Source organism: Lissotriton helveticus, chromosome 10 (assembly GCF_964261635.1).
Source record: "Lissotriton helveticus chromosome 10, aLisHel1.1, whole genome shotgun sequence".
In the NCBI taxonomy this organism is placed as follows: Eukaryota; Metazoa; Chordata; class Amphibia; order Caudata; family Salamandridae; genus Lissotriton; species Lissotriton helveticus.
The window spans coordinates 353361684-353381512 of record NC_136071.1 but is presented as its reverse complement, the minus strand read 5'-3'; the positions used below and the strand labels follow the sequence as shown (position 1 = coordinate 353381512).

Sequence of the window (19829 nt, the reverse complement as noted above, 5' to 3'; positions counted from 1 at the left end):
GGTCCTAATCGAGGCAAAGAGGTACAAAACAACGGCGGACAGAAGGAGAAGACCGGGGCCGCTGTACAGAACGGGAGACTATGTGTGGATTTCCACAAGGAACGTGAGATTCCGTAAGAAAAGCGTCTTCCATCCCAAGTTCATGGGGCCCTACCGCATCACCAAGTGTATGGGTCCGTTGAACGTGAAGGTGTGCTTGCCTCAGTCTTTGCGCATTCACCCGGTTTTTCACGTTTCATTGCTCAAACCAGCGGCCAACAAGAAGACCGTGAGACCTAGGCCGATATGCGTGGAATCGGAGGTGGAGTATGAGGTGGCGGGAATCCTGGATTCAAAGTGGCGAAGGGGCAAGCTGTGGTACCTGGTGGCGTGGAAAGGCTATGGCCCCGAGGAACAATCATGGGAACCGGCCGTGGGAGTTCACGCACCGTGCTTGGTCTCCTTGTTTCATCGCCGTTTCCCTTCCAGCGCTGGCCCCGTAGGGAGCCGCTGAGAGAGGGAGGATGTACTGTCAGGAGTTCCCGTCAAGCGGGAGAAAACGCCGTGATCGGCGAAGTCGGACTACAAGTCCCAGGACGCCTAGCGGGCGTGGTTATGCAAACGGGAGCCGTTACATAACACATGGGGTAAACACGCCCATAAAGGAGGAACTCCGAGGAAGAAACGCTGTCGGATATTGAGTCTAGTACCGGCACGTTTGCAGCAGAGTCAGAGGCGTTCGGAGAGAAGCGAAGCAGAGGGAGCTGTCTGCGAGAACGGAGGTAGGTCGAGTCGTTACTCCCTGGGCCGTGTCTCGTAGAAACTAACCTGTGTCTGCTCAGACGCTCAACCGAGCCTCTGCCTACAGTCGCCGTATAGACGCGGCGGATTCAAAGCTACAACATTTCAGGCGCTGGTTGGAGCCGTGGCTCCCAGCCCTACCTGCATTATAGCGATACCCGCTGTGACTCACACCGGGAGGTGTTTGCCGCGCCACAGCCGCCGGGTGTCTAAGGTTGATCGAGCGGCTGCTCTCGCCTCGTTCTGCTAACATTGTGGGGAGCAACAGAGAATTAACACCAGGCGGTGTTCAGAGTTCCCGTGTAACACGAGGAAGCGGTTGAGCGGCTGCTCCCTTCGGGTAGAGACTCCGGCTGGTGGTCTCCCCGTCTCCTCTGTCCTAACTCTGTACCTTGTCCACCCGCGACCTCTCGAGTGGTATTGCCGGCCACTGGGTTCCCTGCCCTCTGTTGGCATACGCCGGGACCGGCGTATATGCAGAGGACGGTCAGACCTTTCCATAAGGCGGGGTGACAAAGAGCCTTGGAGTATTCTGAGGAGGAGGTCAAGCGGCTGCTCCCTTCAGGTAGAGACCCCGGCTGGGTGACTCCCTGTATCCTCGCTGCAACCATAGCATAACAGTGCCCCTCACAGCATTGCGTTTAGGAATTCCTACGGAGGATTGGTACCGTAGAAGGCTGGAAGATCCAGTGACATTTCTTTTCGCTTCTTGTAGTTTTGTTTAACCTTCATTAAACCCCTCATTACTTACTTACGTGTTGTGTCCTCCTTGCAAGTGTCAGTTACCGATCCCGAGACCACTAGGTCGTTACAGATCATTTCTCTCCAGTGAGTTAATGAATGTTTGGAGATCGTCGCTATTTCCGTCCCAGATGATAAATAGTCTATAAAGCAACACCAGAGTTTAATTCTTGATTTGTGCTTTTTTTCTTCTTCAATCACTCCAGTCTCCCACATGGCCATCAGAAGGTTCACATATGTGGGCGCAAATGATGTCCCCATCGCGGTACCTGGTTTCTGCAGGTACAGGTTCCCCAGAAACAAGAATGCATTGTGTGTTAGACAATAAGTAAGCATTTCTATCAACATTGCTGAATGCTCCAAATAACTGATGGATCTTAATTACAAAGCTTTTTTAATGGCCTTAATCCCATCCTCATGGCGTATTGACGTATAGAGTGATGTTACATCTATACTTGCCATTAAATAATTCGCTTTCCATTTGATTCCTGAGATTTTGTTAAGGAAATCCAGTGTCCCTTAGGAACGAGGGTAGTATGGTTACATAGTTCATTAGGAATAGGTCGATAAATCTAAATGTCCTTTCAAGTAATGATCCTATTGAGCTCACAATTGGTCTGCCCGGAGGTTTCACAATAGCTTTGTGTACTTTGGGTAGAAAGTAGATTGTGGCTGTGATGGGATTGTCCGTCTTTAAATAGGAATATTCGAAGTCAATCAGACCTTTATCTTTCCATGTCAACAATAAAGAGTGATATTCCTCCTTCCATTTTTCCAATGGGTTACTCTTTAGTGGCTCATAGTGATCTCGGTTTTCTAGCTGTCTATTTGCTTCAGCAATATAATCAGTTACATTCTGCACGACAATGTTTCCACCCTTGTCAGATGACTTTATTATAATTGTGGAATCATTTCTTAACTCTGTTCTTTTTGCCTATATCCTTTTTTTCGGTTGGACGATTTTCCTGAGATTTTCGCTATTTCCTCTATCATTACCTCATGAAAAAGATAGACTTTACTCCCAGGCGGGAGTTGTGGGCAGAATCTAGATTGTCTTTTCAGACCACTTTCACCGCCCATGTTCGTTGGTGTACCTAATTGTTTACAAAAGTCAATATCCGTTTGAAATGAGCTTGTGGTCTCTTGTTGACTTAATGATGGTGTTTCTTTAATTGATGCCAGTGTTATCGCTGGTAAATCCTTTTGTACTGTGGAAGATACTTCCTCAATACGTGTTATATTAACCAGTTTTTTGGTCTTTTTCTCAGCGAAATATTTTCTGAGTTTTAGTTTGCGACAGAATTTGTACATGTCAATTCTTATGTTGGGTACATCAATGTTCTTATTTGGGCAGTAAGATAGTCCTTTATCCAATAGTTTCATTTGTGTATCTGATAATTTCTTATTTGACAGATTGATTACAAGATTATCAGAGGTTGTCGATTTCTTTGTCGCTATCTTTGCTTTCCTTTGCCTCTCTTTTGCTTTATTGCGTCTTCCGCCCCTTCTGATTGTGCTTTTGTTGGCAGTTTTGTCAGAGGTTTTGACTGCACTCTTCCCCAAGTATTTGCTCTTCCTCTTCGTCGCGTGACCATTTCTGCCAACTGCATCTCCCCGCGAAAATCCAATGGCATGTTGGTTGTCTCCTCATCATTAGAACTAATCTCTGAACTGTCCACAGCATCTGTATCTACTGTTCCCGCACTTTTATCCATTACTACATGGCTTCTTAGGGCGTCATATTTACAAGCGAATGTATAAATTCGCCCATTCGCATAGTCCAGCCTGTCTCTGGTGAATTTGTTGGCTTTGCGTTTTTCCACCTCCAATTCATGTTTTGCCACTTTCTTCTCCATATTTTCAATGGATTCCTTATTCTCCTCGGTTGCAGGTATATCTGCCAGTTCTAATTCCAGTGCCTCAATCACGCATGTTATCTTTTCCAATTTCAGTTCTGCATGTATGATAAGGGTTCTCATTAACTTGAAAGAACACTTGTTAGTGTCCGTTTGCCATAATTTAATGAGGTCTGGGTCCAAGTCATTAAGGGTGGGCATAAGGAGTATCCTCAGGCCCCGGGGCACCCTCTTATACTCTATATATATTTCTCCAGAGTTGTTTTTTCCCACCATTTGTTTACTTCCATAATGTTTTGTTGCTGTAATTCTCTCAAAATGGTTAGCACTGTTTTGGTGTCTCAGCTCCCCCCGTTTTCATTTTGGCATTTATACTTGTTGCAGGGGTGCTGTCGTCATTGAGTAGTTCACTCGTCCTTATCAGGCGATTTCTGGATTTGTCTGCCATATTCCGGTTAGCAAGGTTGAACAATTTTTTCTTTTTCAATGATACGTTGATTTTGCTTGGTGTGTTATTTGTGAATATTAATAATGGGTTTGTCAGGCTCCTGCTCCTCAGGTCTGTCGGACTTACCCCTTTGTGTCCTGCTGCTCCTCGAGAGCACTCCCGTGCTCTTTAGGTTCAAGAAACGCTGCACTGCCCCTTTAAGGATTCACTGGTTTCGATTCCTCCCGGAACACTTTCCCCGAGGCCTCTCATGGGCTGTCACTCGCGCTACAGTGCGCTTGCCTGATTTGGGACCTAAGCGTAGGATTATGTTGCGGTGTTACAAATACAACAGTGTTCTCTTTATATTGAAAATATTGAAAACCGCTATGTCCTCACGCTTTGGCTACTTTTCCCAAGCGGCTTGGTTGCAGGCGGGGTCAGCGGCCCCCACTCCACTCGCACACCACCTCCGCAGCGTTCGAGCGATGCAGTGAACGCCCACCCCCCAGCCCGCGCAATCACCGCTGGGTCTTCGTCACCCGGTCCGTCCGCGATTGTTTTCTCGGCGCTGACAATCAAGCGTCTTCCACCGTGGAAAATCAGGAATTGCAGTAGAGGTGTCGGTCGCACTTTCACTCTTCATGGTTTGACTGGATTCAATCTCGACCGCTTCCCCTCGACCTTGAGTGCCTGTGATACACGTCCCAGTCCACGTGTCTATATTTCTTACTCTCCTCACTTCGTCCTTCACGATGGAAGTCACGGCACAGCAAACAGGTAGAATTTTACAAAAGTTCTTTATTTACACACCATGTGCAAAATAACGCGCATTGATTAGGACGGGCTCGCCATTTTTTTGGTGTTTTGGAATTCATTATGTATATGTACGAAGAAGACCGTTTGGTCGAAACGCGTCGCCAATAAACGCAATTTCAAACACGGACCCTGGTGTGCGAGTCGTTTGTGTGGTTCCTGGGAGGAAGAAACTCTGTTCGGGAGCCCTTTCAATTATATATATATATATATATATATATATATATATATATATATATATATATATATATATATATATATATATATATATATATCGAATAGTTTTCTTACCTGTCGGTGTAGTTTTGCAGCTTGAAGATCTTTCTGGATTCACTATGCTGTGCATTATTCAGCGGTCTTGTGGTTGGGTCCGGATTCGTAGTCTTTTCTTTGTTTTTTTTTTTCTTTGCCCAGGTGGGCGTCGGCGTCACACCCCCTTGGGTGTATTTCCGGTGACGTCGGCATGCTTCCTGCGGAAGCTCCCACTCTTGGGCGCCATCTTCGGGTTCTTTTTTTCCGTGTTTCCTTCGTTTCCGAAGTAATGGCAATGTTCTATTTAGTTTGTATTTACCGCTTTGTACTTTCAAAGTCCATTCTTTAGTTAACCACCTCTTCTCTCTCCAGCCTCATCTTTCTGGCGGAGGTGGGTGGGTTCGCTAGTGAATCCAGAAAGATCTTCAAGCTGCAAAACTACACCGACAGGTAAGAAAACTATTCGTTTTGCAGCGTGAATCTTTCTGGATTCACTATGCTGTGCATAGATTTTGTAGCGGTTTCTCATCTTTGTGGCGGCTGGGTGGAAGATGAGCGTTGGGTGTTGAATATGTGCTGTAGCACCTTCTGTCCCACTTGAGCTTCCTTGTTCATTTGTATGTCCACACAGTAGTGCTTCGTGAACGTGTGCACCGAAGCCCATGTTGCCGCCAGGCATATGTCCTCTATGGGTGTGTTAGCCAGGAAGGCTATTGTAGCACCCTTTTTCCTGGTGGAGTGGGCACGTGTCCCCTCAGCCAGTTCCTGTCCGTTTGTGGCAGAGTTGAATTGTCTGTGCGATCCATCGTGCAATGGTCTTTTTGGTTACTGCTTTGCCCATGAAGCTGTTTGCGAATGACACAAAAAACTGTTTCGTTTTCCTGTGCCCCTTTGTCCTTTCAATGTAGTGCATGACTGCCCTTCTGGCGTCCAGGGTGTGCAGAGCTCGCTCTGCGCTGGTTGTAGGTTTTTGGAAAAAACTCGGTATCTGTATAGACTGGTTCATGTGAAATTTGGATACCACCTTCGGCATGAAGTGTGGGTCAGTCCTCATCACAACTCTATCGTTGTGTATTTGTATGTATGGTTCTTGTAGCGTCAGCGCTTGAAGCTCGCTTACTCTGCGTAAGGACGTTATTGCAACCAGGAAGGCTGTTTTCATAGTTAGCATGTTTAGGGAGGCCTTGTGAAGTGGTTCAAAGGGCTCTTTCATGAGTTCCGTTAGGACTGTGTTCAAGTTCCATGCAGGTGGCGGCACCCGCTTGGGTGGTGCGATCCTTTTCGCTCCCTCTAGGAATCTCTTCACCACCTGTGATGTGAAGCTCCTGCACGTTTCTCCCCTTGTGTAGGCTACTATCGCTGCCAAGTGAACTCTTAAAGAGGATGAGCTAAGGTTCTTCTCCAGTAAGTGCGTCAGGTACCTTAGCACTGTGGAGTCCCTCTTCATCTTATTGTGGAGTCTTTCCTGTCTGCACCATATTGTGAATCTTTTCCATTTCGCAACGTAGCACTTTCGAGTGCTGGGCCTTCGTGCCTCCCGAAGTACCCTCAGGGTGCTTTCTGGTAGTCTCAAATGTGCGAACTCTATGTCCTCCGGAGCCACGCTACTAGGCTCATGCTCTCTGGCTCTGGATGTAGTACCTCTCCGTTCTGCATGGAGAGTAGGTCCTTCCTCCTGCTGAATCTGTGGGGTGCACACTGTGTCATCTCCATGATCTGCGAGTACCATGTCTGCCTCGCCCACTGCGGTGCGACCAGTATCAGTGTCATGTTGCTCGCTCTGCACTTGCTCAGTACTCTGTGCATCAGTGGTATCGGGGGAAAGGCGTAAGCAAATGTCCTTGACCAATCTATCCATAGGGCATTCCCCAGAGTCCCCTCCTCGGGCTGCCTGGATGCGAAGTTTTGGCATTTTGCATTCTGGCGTGTGGCAAACAGGTCCACCGATGGTGTCCCCCACCTGTCGAACAGGTATCTTGTCTCCTGAGCATTGAGCTCCCACTCGTGGGATGCCGATGTCTGCCTGCTGAGCCAATCGGCTTGTATGTTGTCCTTCCCTGGTAGGTGTATGGCTAGCAGGTCTATCTTGAGAGGGATGGCCCATCTCCATATCTCCTGCGCCAGCGTTGAAAGCGGTGCTGACTGTGTGCCCCCCTGCTTGTTGATGTAGAACATCGCAGTGGTGTTGTCTGTTTGTATCAATACCTTGTGTTTGTACAGTCTTGTTTGAAAGGCCTTCAGTGCAAGGAAGATTGTCTTCAGTTCTAGGTAATTGATGTGCTTTGCCGCATCTGTTGTCGTCCACAGACCCCTCACCTTGAGCTCCTCCATGTGAGCGCCCCATCCCTTCAGGGATGCGTCTGTGGTGATGGTCACTGTTGGCGTTGGGGGCGTTAGAGGCTTTCCCCTTGTTATGTTCTCCATGGTCCACCATGCCATCTCCTTCTGCACTGCGTGTGTTACAACCACAAGATCCTCCCAACCGCCTGTGGCTTGTGACCATTGCTCCTGCAGCCATTCTTGAATGGGTCTCATGTGGAGTCGTACATTTGGCACCAGGTGGATGCATGATGCCATCATGCCCATGGTCTTGCTCGCAGTCCTCACTGTCCGAGCTTGTCCCTTCCGGTAGAGGCGAGTTTCCTTCACCAGCGCCCTCGCCCTCTTCTCGCTGGGGAACACCTTGCCCTGTAAGGTGTTGATCTGTGCTCCCAGGAAGATTTTGACCTGTTCCGGCTCCATTGATGATTTTTTCCAATGGATGGAGAACCCCAGGTTTATGAGCGTGCTCGTCACTGTATGTGCGAGCTGCTTGCATTTCTGGTATGAGTTTGCTTTCACCAGCCAGTCGTCCAGATAAGGGTATACGTGTATACCTTGCCTTCGTAGGTGTGCCGCGACTGCTGCGAGGCACTTTGTGAAAACTCTCGGTGCTGATTTTAGTCCGAAGGCCAGTGTCGTGAACTGGTAGTGGCTTTCTCCAATGGTGAACCTGAGCATGTGTTTGTGCTTTCTGTTCATTGGGATGTGCAGGTAGGCGTCTTTGAGGTCTATTGTGACCATGAAGTCCCCGGTCTGCAACTGTGGGAGCACCTCTTGCAGGGAGGTCATTTTGAATTTTTGCGTTTTTATGAATTTGTTCAGGAACCGTAAGTCTAGAATGGGCCTCATTGTCTCGTCTACCTTTGGTACCAGGAAGTACGTTGAGTATATTCCTGTGTTTCTTTCCTTGAAGGGTACCCGTTCTATGGCCTGTTTCCGCAGGAGTTCCTTCGCCTCCTCCTGAAGACACTGCAGCTGTTTGCCTGCTAGTGGCTTTCTTTTTGGTTTTCTGCTTGTTGGTCTCCCCTCCAATTCTATGCAGTATCCGAATTGGATAATGTTGAGGATCCATTTGTCTGATGTGATTTCTCTCCACTCCCGGAGGTAAAATCTTAATCTTCCTCCCACTGGTGTCATGTGGTCGTAGGTGTCTAGTTTGTCTTGACCCATCTGTACGTGCTGCCCCCTGGGACCTTTTTTGTGGGCGGGCACACGGAGTTTTTTGAAGTCACTTAGAGGTGGGCTGCTGCCCTCCTCTCCTATTTTGTCCCCGTCCATTTCTCCCTCGAAAGGACTGGCCTCTTTGTTGGTACTGCCAGGACTGCTTCTGCTGACCATGCTGAGCTTGCGGGTCTGACTGGTGCGTTTGCTGGAAAGCCTGGTGTGATGTACCTGGCTGGTTTCCGCCTCTCCCGCCGGGCATCCGTGACGGGGTGCCCCTCTTGTTCCCTCTGAACTGCAATGCTCCCATGGATCTTGCGGTTTCGTTACCTTTTTTCAGTTGGCTGAGCGTTTCATCAACTGTTGTCCCGAAAAGCGTGCTGCCGTTGAACGGTGTGTTCAGGATGCTGTGTTGCACCTCCGGTTTGAAACCTGAAATCCTGAGCCAGGCGTGCCTCCTTTCCGTGACACCCATCATCATGAGCCTGCTGGCTGTGTCTGCCCCATCCAGGGCCGTCTTAAGGCAAGAATTAGCTGCGTTCTTTCCCTCTTCAACCAGCTTTTCGGCCTTCTGCCTGGCATCCTGGGGCAGGTCCTTCACCAACTGCCCCAGCCCCTCCATGATCTGGTACATCTGCCTGTTTATCAGGGCGTTGGAATTAGCCATACGCCAGTGGGTCGCGGCATTCCGTTCGATCCTTCTGCCCACCAGATCCATCCTTTTGCTCTCCTTATCCGGTGGCGGGCCCGAGGTAGTGGGTACGTTAGCCCTCCTCCTTGCTGTGGCCGTGATAATGGAGTCTGTGGAGACCGTGCCCTGAATGTAGGCCGGGTCCTTTGCGGCATGTTTGTACTTTTTCTCAGTTCTGGGAGTTACTGCTTTGCATGTTGCGGGCTCCCTGAATGCTTCCTTCCCCTGAGCCAAGACGCTTTCGAGCATTGGAAGGAATTGGCTCCTCGTTTGTGTTGGGAGCAATGTTTCTAGAAGGAAGTCTGCTTTCTGCTTCTCTTCGTCGAGCTTGAGAGCTGCTGCGGCAGATTGTATCACCGATTTGTAGGCCCCGATGTCGTCCGGCGGCGAGGGCCTCGAGGGGTAAGTGTCGACCACCTCCTCTGGGCTGTCGGTGTCGACATCGATGTAATCTACCTCCTGAAGGTCCGAGGGTGCCGACTCTGTCTGTCCTGGCATCCTCTTCCTCCCCATAGTTGTAACTATCGTAGAGATTCTCGTACTCCTCCTGGTCGTCGATCACCTCGACGTCCTGGTCTTGTTCCTCGGTGACTTCGGCGATCTCCTCTTCCTCCTCCACCACCGGTGGCTTGGTCTTGTGAGGGATCGTGAAGGCTTTCATCTTTGCGTCGAAATCTTTCTTCCGCTGCATGATGTTCTCCATTTCTGCCTCGAGGCACCTTCTTTTCTTCTCCATCTCGGCCACGTGTTCCGCGTCGGATGGGTCGGCCGCTCTCTTCGGCGGATGGCTCGTCGCCGTGCCTCTCGGAGCCGAAGTTTGACGTCGAACCGGATTTTGGGTCTCTGGTCGTCGTCAGTTTTGGGTCTTTCTCCCTCGGCGTCGATCGATCCTTTTCGGGGATGATTTTCGACGTTTTCTGCTGATCAGCAGCTCTCGGCGCCGGGGACTCCTTCTCGGAGGATCCGCTGGGCCTGGGAGTAGTCGCGGACGCCGCCTTTTTTGGCGTCGGCGCTTTCGGGGTCTTGCCCTCGATTTTTCTAGACTCAGAGTCTCTCGGGTTCTTGGGGGCCGAAGAGTCTCCTACCTTGTCAGAAGTCTTCGTGTAATCGGTCTCTACGACCGTGTAGCTGTCGTCTTCGGTGGCAGCGTTGTCTTCTTCCTCGGAGGACATCCCCAGCTCGTAGAGTGATGGAGTCGGGGCCTTCCCCTGCAGGGCGGCGTGTGCTACCCTCTGCCTCTCTCTCACACGAAGGGTCTTCGGGGTGAAGGCGGAACAGGCGTTGCAGTCTCCGCTTTCGTGGTCCACCGGTAGGCAAAGGTTGCATACCGGGTGCTGGTCCTTCTGCGCGTACTTGTGGTGGCAGTTACGGCAGAACTTGAACGGCGTGTTGTCCATCATCGAGCGTCCAGGGCCTCTCTGGTCGCGTGTTCGTCGACGGTCGTCGAAGATCTCGATGGAAACGCCTTATCCTTGCTGGTTTTTCGTCGATGAAGTCCCCTGGAGTCTTCAGATGACTTCTCGTCTTTTCTTTATTTTCTTTCTTCTTTCTCCAAAAATGTCTGGAGCCCAAACGGGAACGATCCAGACCCGACCGCGGAAAAAAAGAATCTGAAGATGGCGCCCAAGAGTGGGAGCTTCCGCAGGAAGCATGCCGACGTCACCGGAAATACACCCAAGGGGGTGTGACGCCGACGCCCACCTGGGCAAAGAAAAAAAACAAAAAAAAAACAAAGAAAAGACTACGAATCCGGACCCAACCACAAGACCGCGGAATAATGCACAGCATAGTGAATCCAGAAAGATTCACGCTGCAAAACCACAAGTTAACCAAACTTGGGAGTCCGAGATGGCATTGCACTGCTCAGCCAAGCACACACCCAGACTCATAATGGAACCTCTTTGGGGCTGGACAAAAATAATCCCCATACTGGCATGAAAGCCGCATTATTTATAATAAACAGGACCCGACATCTTCCACGGACGGCAAAATCTAAGAAACAAAATGGGTCCGAGTTATGGGCAATCAGGCAGTGGGTTCGCACTGTCTGAAGAGATTGGTCAGAAGTTGCTTTTTAAATGTTCGGTTGGATGGGGCATCTTATTACAGGAGACTTGGTTTATAATCCACTGATGTAATTCACTGCTCAGTGATTAGGTGAGAGACTGCGTTCAGAGACACAAGAGTGGATTCAGGAGAGAACAACCACAGTTGAATAAAGAGAGCACTTCGGCTTATGTGAAATATTACTGGAACAATTCGAATTTTATACAGAATGAAATCAGCCCTTTAAAAAAAAAAAGGGGGGGGCTTCAAGCAGTCCTCTAGGCTGACATATGGAAGACCATGGCAGTTTACATTGTCGAACACCAGTAACCTGTCACGAACAACTGACTTAGGGTCCCCAACATCTGCTAATTTGAAGCAGTCTCAACAACCCAGAACGAGCCAGCTTCCTTGGTGCAGCCCTAGGCTGTCTTGCTCAGAGTAACATGGTAATGATCTATGTGCTCTACCATCTGGATGGCAACTGCTCTGCAGTATCCTATCCATGAAGGGATCAATGTGAACCGAGATAGTGGCTAGATGGATCACCTGGATGTAGGGATGGTTTATTCAAGAGGGGAGTGAAAGAGTGGATGGACACTCCGAAGAACCGACAGAACTCTCTCCTCGTAACTGGCTTGCTAACAAGCCTCAAGGATGGGTCAAGCGGATTTGCTTGCCCGCCTGTGACCGACCGCATACCGAACGACGGCACAACCCGTACATTCTAACTAAAGGAGCACCTCCTTCACGTCCACGTATATATAACTTGTCTACACCCGATTAGGACCGGGTTGGAATTATCACCGGCCCGACGATACTGTCCTCAGCTCAACCCCAACAGCCCTGAAGAGTCACGGGTCAACCCCGTTTTTGACGAAACACGTGTCGGCTGGTTTTCATGTATACAAGTAGCATTATGTGATATAATAAATAAGGAAAGGAATAATTAAAGAAAAGTTTGGTCTTATCCTTCCATCAAAGAACACATCACCAACTATTGAATAAACTCAGGTTGTGTGCGCTTGACCTTGCAAATAGAGTGGATGGACAGATGATCCATGCAAAGTGAGTGAGCCATGCTCTTGATGGAACTATACAGCAGTGAGGTGGAAGGCTGGTTTGGCTCTGCTGGGTTTCAGTACATCATGGCACTCAAGTCGGGTGGGACAGTGCACAGAGTTCAGTGTTGGCACCAGCTCTTCATGCTGTGTCACTTGCCGATCACTACAACAGATTACTTAGCAATTCAAAGTGTAGTGTTGAAGTGTGAAAAAAGGAGCCCTTGGTGTTGTTGAAGCTCATGAGTGGGGAGTGTAATCCTTGCTTGAGGAAAGCTGCTAATGCGGACGTTTATCTGTGGGATCTGGTGTTGTTGGTGTACTGTAATTCTGATGGATTTGTGAGGTGGAAGAGGAGTTGCAGAGTAGTGACAATGTGGTGGATCCAGTCTCGATTTTGGTGAACGTGGTACCTAGAAAAATGAAGAGTTTGTTGGTGGTGAAAATGTGGGGGATCCAAAGCCAGTGAATGTCCGATGTCCTTGCTAGCATCAATAAATGGTTATAAAGCAGAAGAGTCTGGGAAGCTGAACGTGTGGAGCTGAATTTTTCAAATTAGTTATTTAGCGATAGGGGAGGCTAAGTAACTTGCCAAAGAGCTTTATGGATGGTGACAAGGCTGAATAAGATTGAAGTACGAGCGTTGGCGTACAATTGTGCAGTCCTTAGGAATGAACTTGTCAAAGATGGGGAAGAGGCGGGTGTGAACCAGTTTTCTGTGATGAATAGTATCTGTAGTTAGTTTATGAAGGCTGCAAGGTCTGTGCATGGCCAAATTTGGAGCAGGCACTGACAAGCATGAAAATGATTGCTGAAGCGGTTTGTTAAAGGAAGAGGGGCTTGTTGCACAGAGACTGGGGTGGGATTACGAGATTGATCGTAAGCACCTTTTCATGAGCAAAGATAATGGAGGAATGCACTAATCCCTCACACACTAAAAAAATCCAATAGTGTCATGCTTCATCATTGGGGTCTTCCCGTCCCTCTACGGGGCGGGGCGTGCTACGACCTGACGAACTACGCGGGAGCACTAATAATGTGACAAGGCTATGTGATAGTGCAAGGTGAGTGGTGTCAGTGAAGTGTAGGGACCTAATAATGTGTGGGAATAAAAAAACTAAAAATCCTCTGGCTAGTGAAAAAAAACAGTTTATTCACTTCCCTAGCTGGGGACGTTAAGAAGGGGTTTTTGGGGTAGAGCAATTAGCTACTACCTGGTCTACATGTTTCGTAAGCAGTCCCCTACTGCTTACTCATCAGGACCTTCTAGTGGCCCCTACTAGGAATTAGCTCAGTTTCTAAGTATAGTAAGCCTGTCGTCCTAAAAACTAGCAGTAAAAATCCACTGTTAGTTTTAGCTTCAGGGCATGAGCTGGCCCAAGGGAAGCGAAAAATGTATCAAAAGAGATGACCTAAATTGGTCTTGCTGAGGCGCTTAGGATATGCCTCATAAGCTGACAGTCGGTAGGTGTTTCACCGCGGTAATAATAGCCGCGTAAGGGTATTGCCTTACTCCTACCCGTGCTGCCGCTCTGGAGATTTAAGTCATCTCTTTTGATACATTTTTCGCTTCCCTTGGGCCCCCTTCTTAACGTCCCCAGCTAGGGAAGTGAATAAATTGTTTTTTTCCACTAGCCAGAGGATCTTTAGCTTTTTTATTCCCACACATTATTAGGTCCCTACACTTCACTGACACCACTCACCTTGCACTATCACATAGCCTTGTCACATTATTAGTGCTCCCGCGTAGTTCGTCAGGTCGTAGCACGCCACGCCCCGCCCCGTAGAGGGACGGGAAGACCCCAATGATGAAGCATGACACTATTGGATTTTTTTAGTGTGTGAGGGGTATTTTAACAAGCACATTGTGCTCTCATCTTTACCACCTTAAGAGAGAGTCAATTATTCCACTATTCACATAACCAAAATATAAAAATTTCTAACCACTACACATTGATAGAATCTCTTTGTTTGTGCATATCTGATCGGAGGGTGATTCTGTCAATACCTCTTCACTTCCACTTTTGTTTTGGGAATGCACTAATCATCAGATCCAATGGCCCACACATGGAAAGAATGGACATCATATGACTGTACCATATATACTCAAAAACCAGAACCTGTTTTCCACCGCACAACACCCACTCCCTAATGATTTTAGACATGAGTGCACATGCAACTATACCTCACTATTTTATTCCAGGCCAAGGTCAGCTACATGATCAAAGCAACACAAGTAGTAACATTTGCTACGCAACATACAGAACCCCAAAATATTTCACACAAACAATTATAACCTACACCTTTTCAACCAGACAATATAAAGCTTAACACTACATCCCTCAACCCTCTTCATTCCACTACATGCTTCATGGAAGCAGAAGACGACAAGTAAACAGTACATTACAAACACTACCAAAACACTTCCCGCGTGGATCACATGCATCCCCTAGAGTCTAAGAGTCCTAAACGTCCGCTAATGTGCTGGAGCACGTCCTTGCGTTGAAAGAAGTGATGCTGCAAAATGCTTCAGCACTTCATCAGGGGTAGTAAGTGCCATTTAAATGCTCATACCGAGCCGTTTATGCAATTGGAATACATTTCCAATTGATCTTTCACAAGCTAAAATACCCTAACCAAGTGAACCAGCAAAACTGGAATACTTGACTTAATCACACCTCCAGTTATGAAAACAAGAACTACAACTCTATTGCTCAGTCTGTTAATGATTTTAGTGTGATGTAATGGACTATCTTGCTTTATTTACCACATGCAATCTTGAGCCAGATTATGCAATCCAAATTATTTCACAATGCTTTGGTACAATTCATTTTCTAGCTAAGTAAAGAAAAAACAAAACACAAACCAAAAATAATCACAAGTTAACAGCTTGATTTCCCCAGAGCATGTTCTTTATCAGAATAAACTACTGCTCATATGATAACATTAATCTTAAAATACAGATTGTATGCATTAAATATTTCTCCAGGTGTACAGCGGTTTTGTCAACCACTGCGCCATCTTTTTATATACAGTCTTCCATTTCGGGAATTGCTCCACTCTAGTTCTGGCACTTGGACACGTAGACTTTAAGCTGAAGGCAATATTCAGAAACCTCTTCAGCATCCACTGGTGTCCATAAAATATCCGCAAGTCTTAATTTCACAAAATGGAAAAATTTAGCCAACCAGGCGTAGCTGGAATTGGGTTCCTCATATGAACTGCTCCAGTTCATCATCCTCTCTCTCTAGAGTCCTAAATGTCTACGGCTCAACTTCCATGTACTCATTTAGCCATGTCTTCGGCCACAGCTTTGCCCATCTTGTCTTTCAGGTAAGCAACTTTTTGCCACTCAGACTTCAGATCGAACCATTCATAATAGGGCACCTGTAGATAAACAGAGCAAATGCTGATTAGGCAAGGCAGAAAGAAGCATCTTGAGGTCCTGTTTTGGAAGTCAGTTGCTGAGCAGTATTGTGAGGATACATTCATTTGCTACTAATCACAGAGCCACAATACCAATGCATTGCAAATGGATAACCAAGTTACTTACTCCCTTTGGATATATGACTTTCAAAAAGCAGTGAAGATGAGCAGTCAATGTTTACTGCAATAAGCGGTAAAGATCAGAAACTTCGATACAGCAGAACACAGCACAGACGGGGCACAGTAAAAACAAATTTGCTGCATATTCAGTCAGTGGCTTTTTAGAAATAAGCATTGAAAACTCGACAATGTTGCTTAGGAAGAGGCATGGGTTTTAGAAGCTTCTAGGTGCAGATAAGGCCAAAACTATTTCATAGTGTGTATGTGCTAGGTCTTACATACTTTGAACCCCACAACCAATTATATTATACAAGGCAGTGTTTATTTATTTATTCAAAGTTTTATATAGCGCGAACAGGATCCTTACAGATATCAGAGCGCTTCACAAAGACAGGGTAGGGGCAGTAGGAGTCAACAGAGATACTGGGAACAGTATAAAAGTCAATAACATGGTAATAACATGGATAAAACAACAACAACATGGTAACAATAACAATAACATGGTAATAACATGGATAATAAAAAACATACATAAAACCAATCCATATACAATCAGGTAAGGAAGTAATATAGGACAGCACAAGTCATTGATCCCAATACAGAGGTGTTCAGGTGGATCAGTAAACCAACGTGTATCATATCTTGGTCGGTAGTAAGAGAGTAGCGTAGTAGTGCCACTCTACAGGTAAAGTGTAGTGCCAAGGGATAGGGTGAGCAGTGATACAATGCAGAGTCTCTGAACCAGCATCTATAGCGATCAGGAGATCTTGGCCAGAAGGATGGTTTTCACCTCTTTCTTGAAGAGTGCCGTGGAAGAGATCAGCCTGGTTTCAGGAGGGAGCGCATTCCAGATCCTGGGTGCCATTCCTGAGAAGGAGCGCTTGTAGGTTTTCGCTTTCCGGAATCTACGAGGTTTCAGGAGTAGATTTTTTGTACTCCTATTGGTTCTCGAACCTCCTGATATAGACAGCTTTTGAGCGAGGTAGTTGGGTGCCTTGTGGTGCACGGCCGCGTGTGTCATAACTGCAATTTTTAGCTGTATTCTGGCTTCAAAAGGCAGCCATTTTAGAGACTTTAAGTCTGGGGATATGTGCGAATGCTTTCTAGAGCCAGTAATGAGTCTCGCGGCAGCGTTCAGGGAGGCTCTTAAGGGTGCTGTTGTGGATAGCGGGAGACCGCTGAGGGCCGCAATTCCGTAGTCAATTCGAGGGATGACTAAAGCTTGTACAGCAGTTTGGAAGTCTTTGGCCGGGAGGAAGGGTTTGATTTTCCTCAGCGTGTTAATTTGGAAATTAGCTGCTTTTGTGGCTTTGCTGACGTGCTGCTGCATGTTGAGCTTGGCGTCGAGTGTGATGCCTAGGGATTTCGCCGAATCCACGATGGTAGGTTGGACATTGAGTGCTGTTAGGTTATTGAGCCAGGTTTGGGTGGAGGAGGTTTTCGCCGGGGGTGAGATGAGTAAGAACTCAGTTTTCAGAGCATTTAGTTTGAGGTGATTATTGGCCAGCCAAGATTGGGTGTTAATAAGCGTGGAATTCAGATGTTTGATATCTTCCGGGGATTGTAACTTTAGATAGAGTTGTGTGTCATCGGCGTACATATGGAATTGAACATTGGATGCTTGAAGCAAGGTGGCGAGCGGTTCCATAACGAGGTTGAACAGTGTAGGGGAGAGGGTGGATCCTTGTGGAACACCTAGATCTGCAGGCATAGGTGTAGATAGCACATTGTCGATCTTGAACCTCTGAAACCGATTGTGAAGGAAGGACGAAAACCACTTGAGAACAGTTCCCGATAGCCCCATTCGAGTATTCAGCAGCTCCAGCAAGTTCTCATGTTTGACCGTGTCAAATGCTGACGAGAGGTCAAGAAGGATGAGGAGGCAGGACTCATTGTGATCCAGAATTTGGAGGGCGTCATCAATTATGTGTGTCATAGCTGTTTCCGTGCTATGTTTCGCTCTGAAGCCTGATTGATGAGGGTTGAGGAGGTCAAATTGATCAATGTGTTTTGTTAGTTGGAGTTGGACACATTTCTCCAGCAGTTTGGCCAGGGTGGGGATATTGGTGATGGGCCGATAGTTGTTTAGGTCAGACGGATCAGCAGTAGGTTTCTTGAGTATAGGCGTGACTTGCCCCACCTTAAGGGAGTCTGGAATGTGGCCTTGCTGCAAGGAGCTGTTGATGATCTTGGTCCAGAGAGGGAGGAGCAAGGGGGTAAAGTCTTTTACAGCATTAGCAGGTAGAGGGTATGTGAGGTGATTAGAGGGCTTCAAGGTGCAGAGCAGTTTGTGTATTGCTTCTTCCGAATAGGTATCGAAGTACTGCCAGGATGCCTTGTTTTTAGGTTGAGTGTCTGCCATTCTGGTGTGGTTGGGGTATCGGCTTACATCCATGATGAGGTCATTTCTTATGTTGTCAGTCTTTGGTTTAAAGAAAGCAGAGAAGGCTTCACAGTGTGGGGTGCCATTTGTTGTGCTGTTTGATTGTGTGGGTTGTGCCTTTGTTTGGGTCTTGATTAGCTCGAACAGTTTTCTTGGCCTGTTCTTCGCTTGGTCCAACTGGCGGCTAAAGAAGTCCGACTTTGTGCGCTTTATTTTCCTAAAGTAGGCATTTCTCTTGTTCTTAAGCTTTTTGAGATGCAGTGCTGAAGGATCCGATCTCCAGGTGCGCTCTGCCATTCGCATATTACGCCTTTCGTCATTGAGTCTGTCATCATACCAGGGGTTAGAAATTTTGGTGGAGACTCTCTTCAGTTGCATAGGGGCGACTTCATTGACTATTGTATTCATAGAGTCAAGGTAGTGGTCAGTTAGTGATTGAACATCTGAGGCACCTGAAGGGGGGAGGAGGAGGTTGCCGATGTGGGGAGGTAGGGTAGAGGGGTTAAGATTCTTCAGATCCCTTTTCCATGTTTTGGATTTGATTGGTTGAGTAGGGTTAGGTTTAACTTTTTCGTTGATAAAGAAGGTGATAATGTGGTGATCTGACCAATTGCAGGGTAGAATCGCCTCCAGTTGAATAGCGTTCTCTTTGGCAATGATGAGATCGAGAATCGCGCCTTTGTCGTGTGTTGGTTTATCGCATAATTGGCTGAGGTCATGCGCATTGAGGAAAGATTTGAGACTATTCACCACGGTGTCTTTCTGATCGTTCCAGTGGAGATTGAAGTCCCCCAGGTAGACTTGAGTGGTCTGCCGACCAGCATTGGAAGTGATCATGTCCATGAGTTGTTGGGTGAATATGAGATTGTCACCAGGCGGGTGATAGATGAGATGTAAAGCACAGACTTGTTTGCCCTCACTGGTGATGTCGAGGCAGAGGAGTTCACAGGAGGAAAGGGAAGGGGAGGTGACTTGAGTAACGGAGAGGTTGCTCCTAAAGATGCATGCAATTCCCCCGCCCGTCTTGCCAGGAGACCTGTCCAGCCTAATGATGTGATAATTGGGGGGGGACTAGTATGTCCATAATCGGGGTAGAGGCTTCAGTGAGCCACGTTTCCGTTAGAATGGCTAGGTCCAGATCCCTTTCTGAGACGAGATCCGCGATGTCGGAGGAATGTCTCTGGGCCGATCTGCAGTTTAGTAGGATGCATTTGAGTTTGGGAGAGAGTAGGGTGGTCGAGCTATCTAATGTGAGGGGAACTTTTCTGAGGTTGTTAGGGACGGAGCCTCTGTTGTTGAGTGTTGGGAGCCTCCGAGGGTTTGTAAGAATTGTGGGTATGGTGATGTGTGAGTTGGAAAAGTCTTTTACCGGACCTGGGCCATAAGAGTGAAGGAGAGAGCATAGGTCGCGGTCCGACAAGGGGTTGAGAACACGACGGGGGCGGTGGGAGTTATTGCGGACGGGGATAGTAGGCCATTGCTGGTGTCGTCGGGGGCGAGGGTATGTAGGGAGGGTGCGTCGTTTGTAGGGTAGTGGGATGGTGCGAGGTAGACTGGGCTGTGAGGAGAGGAGGTCTTTGATAGCGTGGACTTCTTTTTTGATTTGTAAGATTTCCTCTTTGACTTGTTGGAGGGTGGATAAAGTCAGGTCAGGAGGGTCATTGGGGAAGGTGTTGGTGGAGAGAGCCGTTGGTGAGTGATTAAGTGGTGATCTGGGGAGCAGGCAGGGTATCAAGGGAGGGGGTAT

General features: G+C 47.6%; 1 protein-coding gene across 1 annotated transcript in view; it reads right to left on the bottom strand.

Annotated features, from left to right (window-relative positions):
* Positions 1 to 15047: 15047 nt before the first annotated feature.
* TBRG4 (transforming growth factor beta regulator 4) overlaps positions 15048 to 19829 on the bottom strand; it is an 83291-nt gene continuing 78509 nt past the window's right edge. The window contains exon 11 of the mRNA XM_078662561.1: positions 15048 to 15540. Within this exon, the coding sequence (XP_078518687.1) occupies positions 15439 to 15540 (102 nt within the window). The 3' untranslated portion in view covers positions 15048 to 15438. The remainder of the gene's footprint in view (positions 15541 to 19829) is intronic.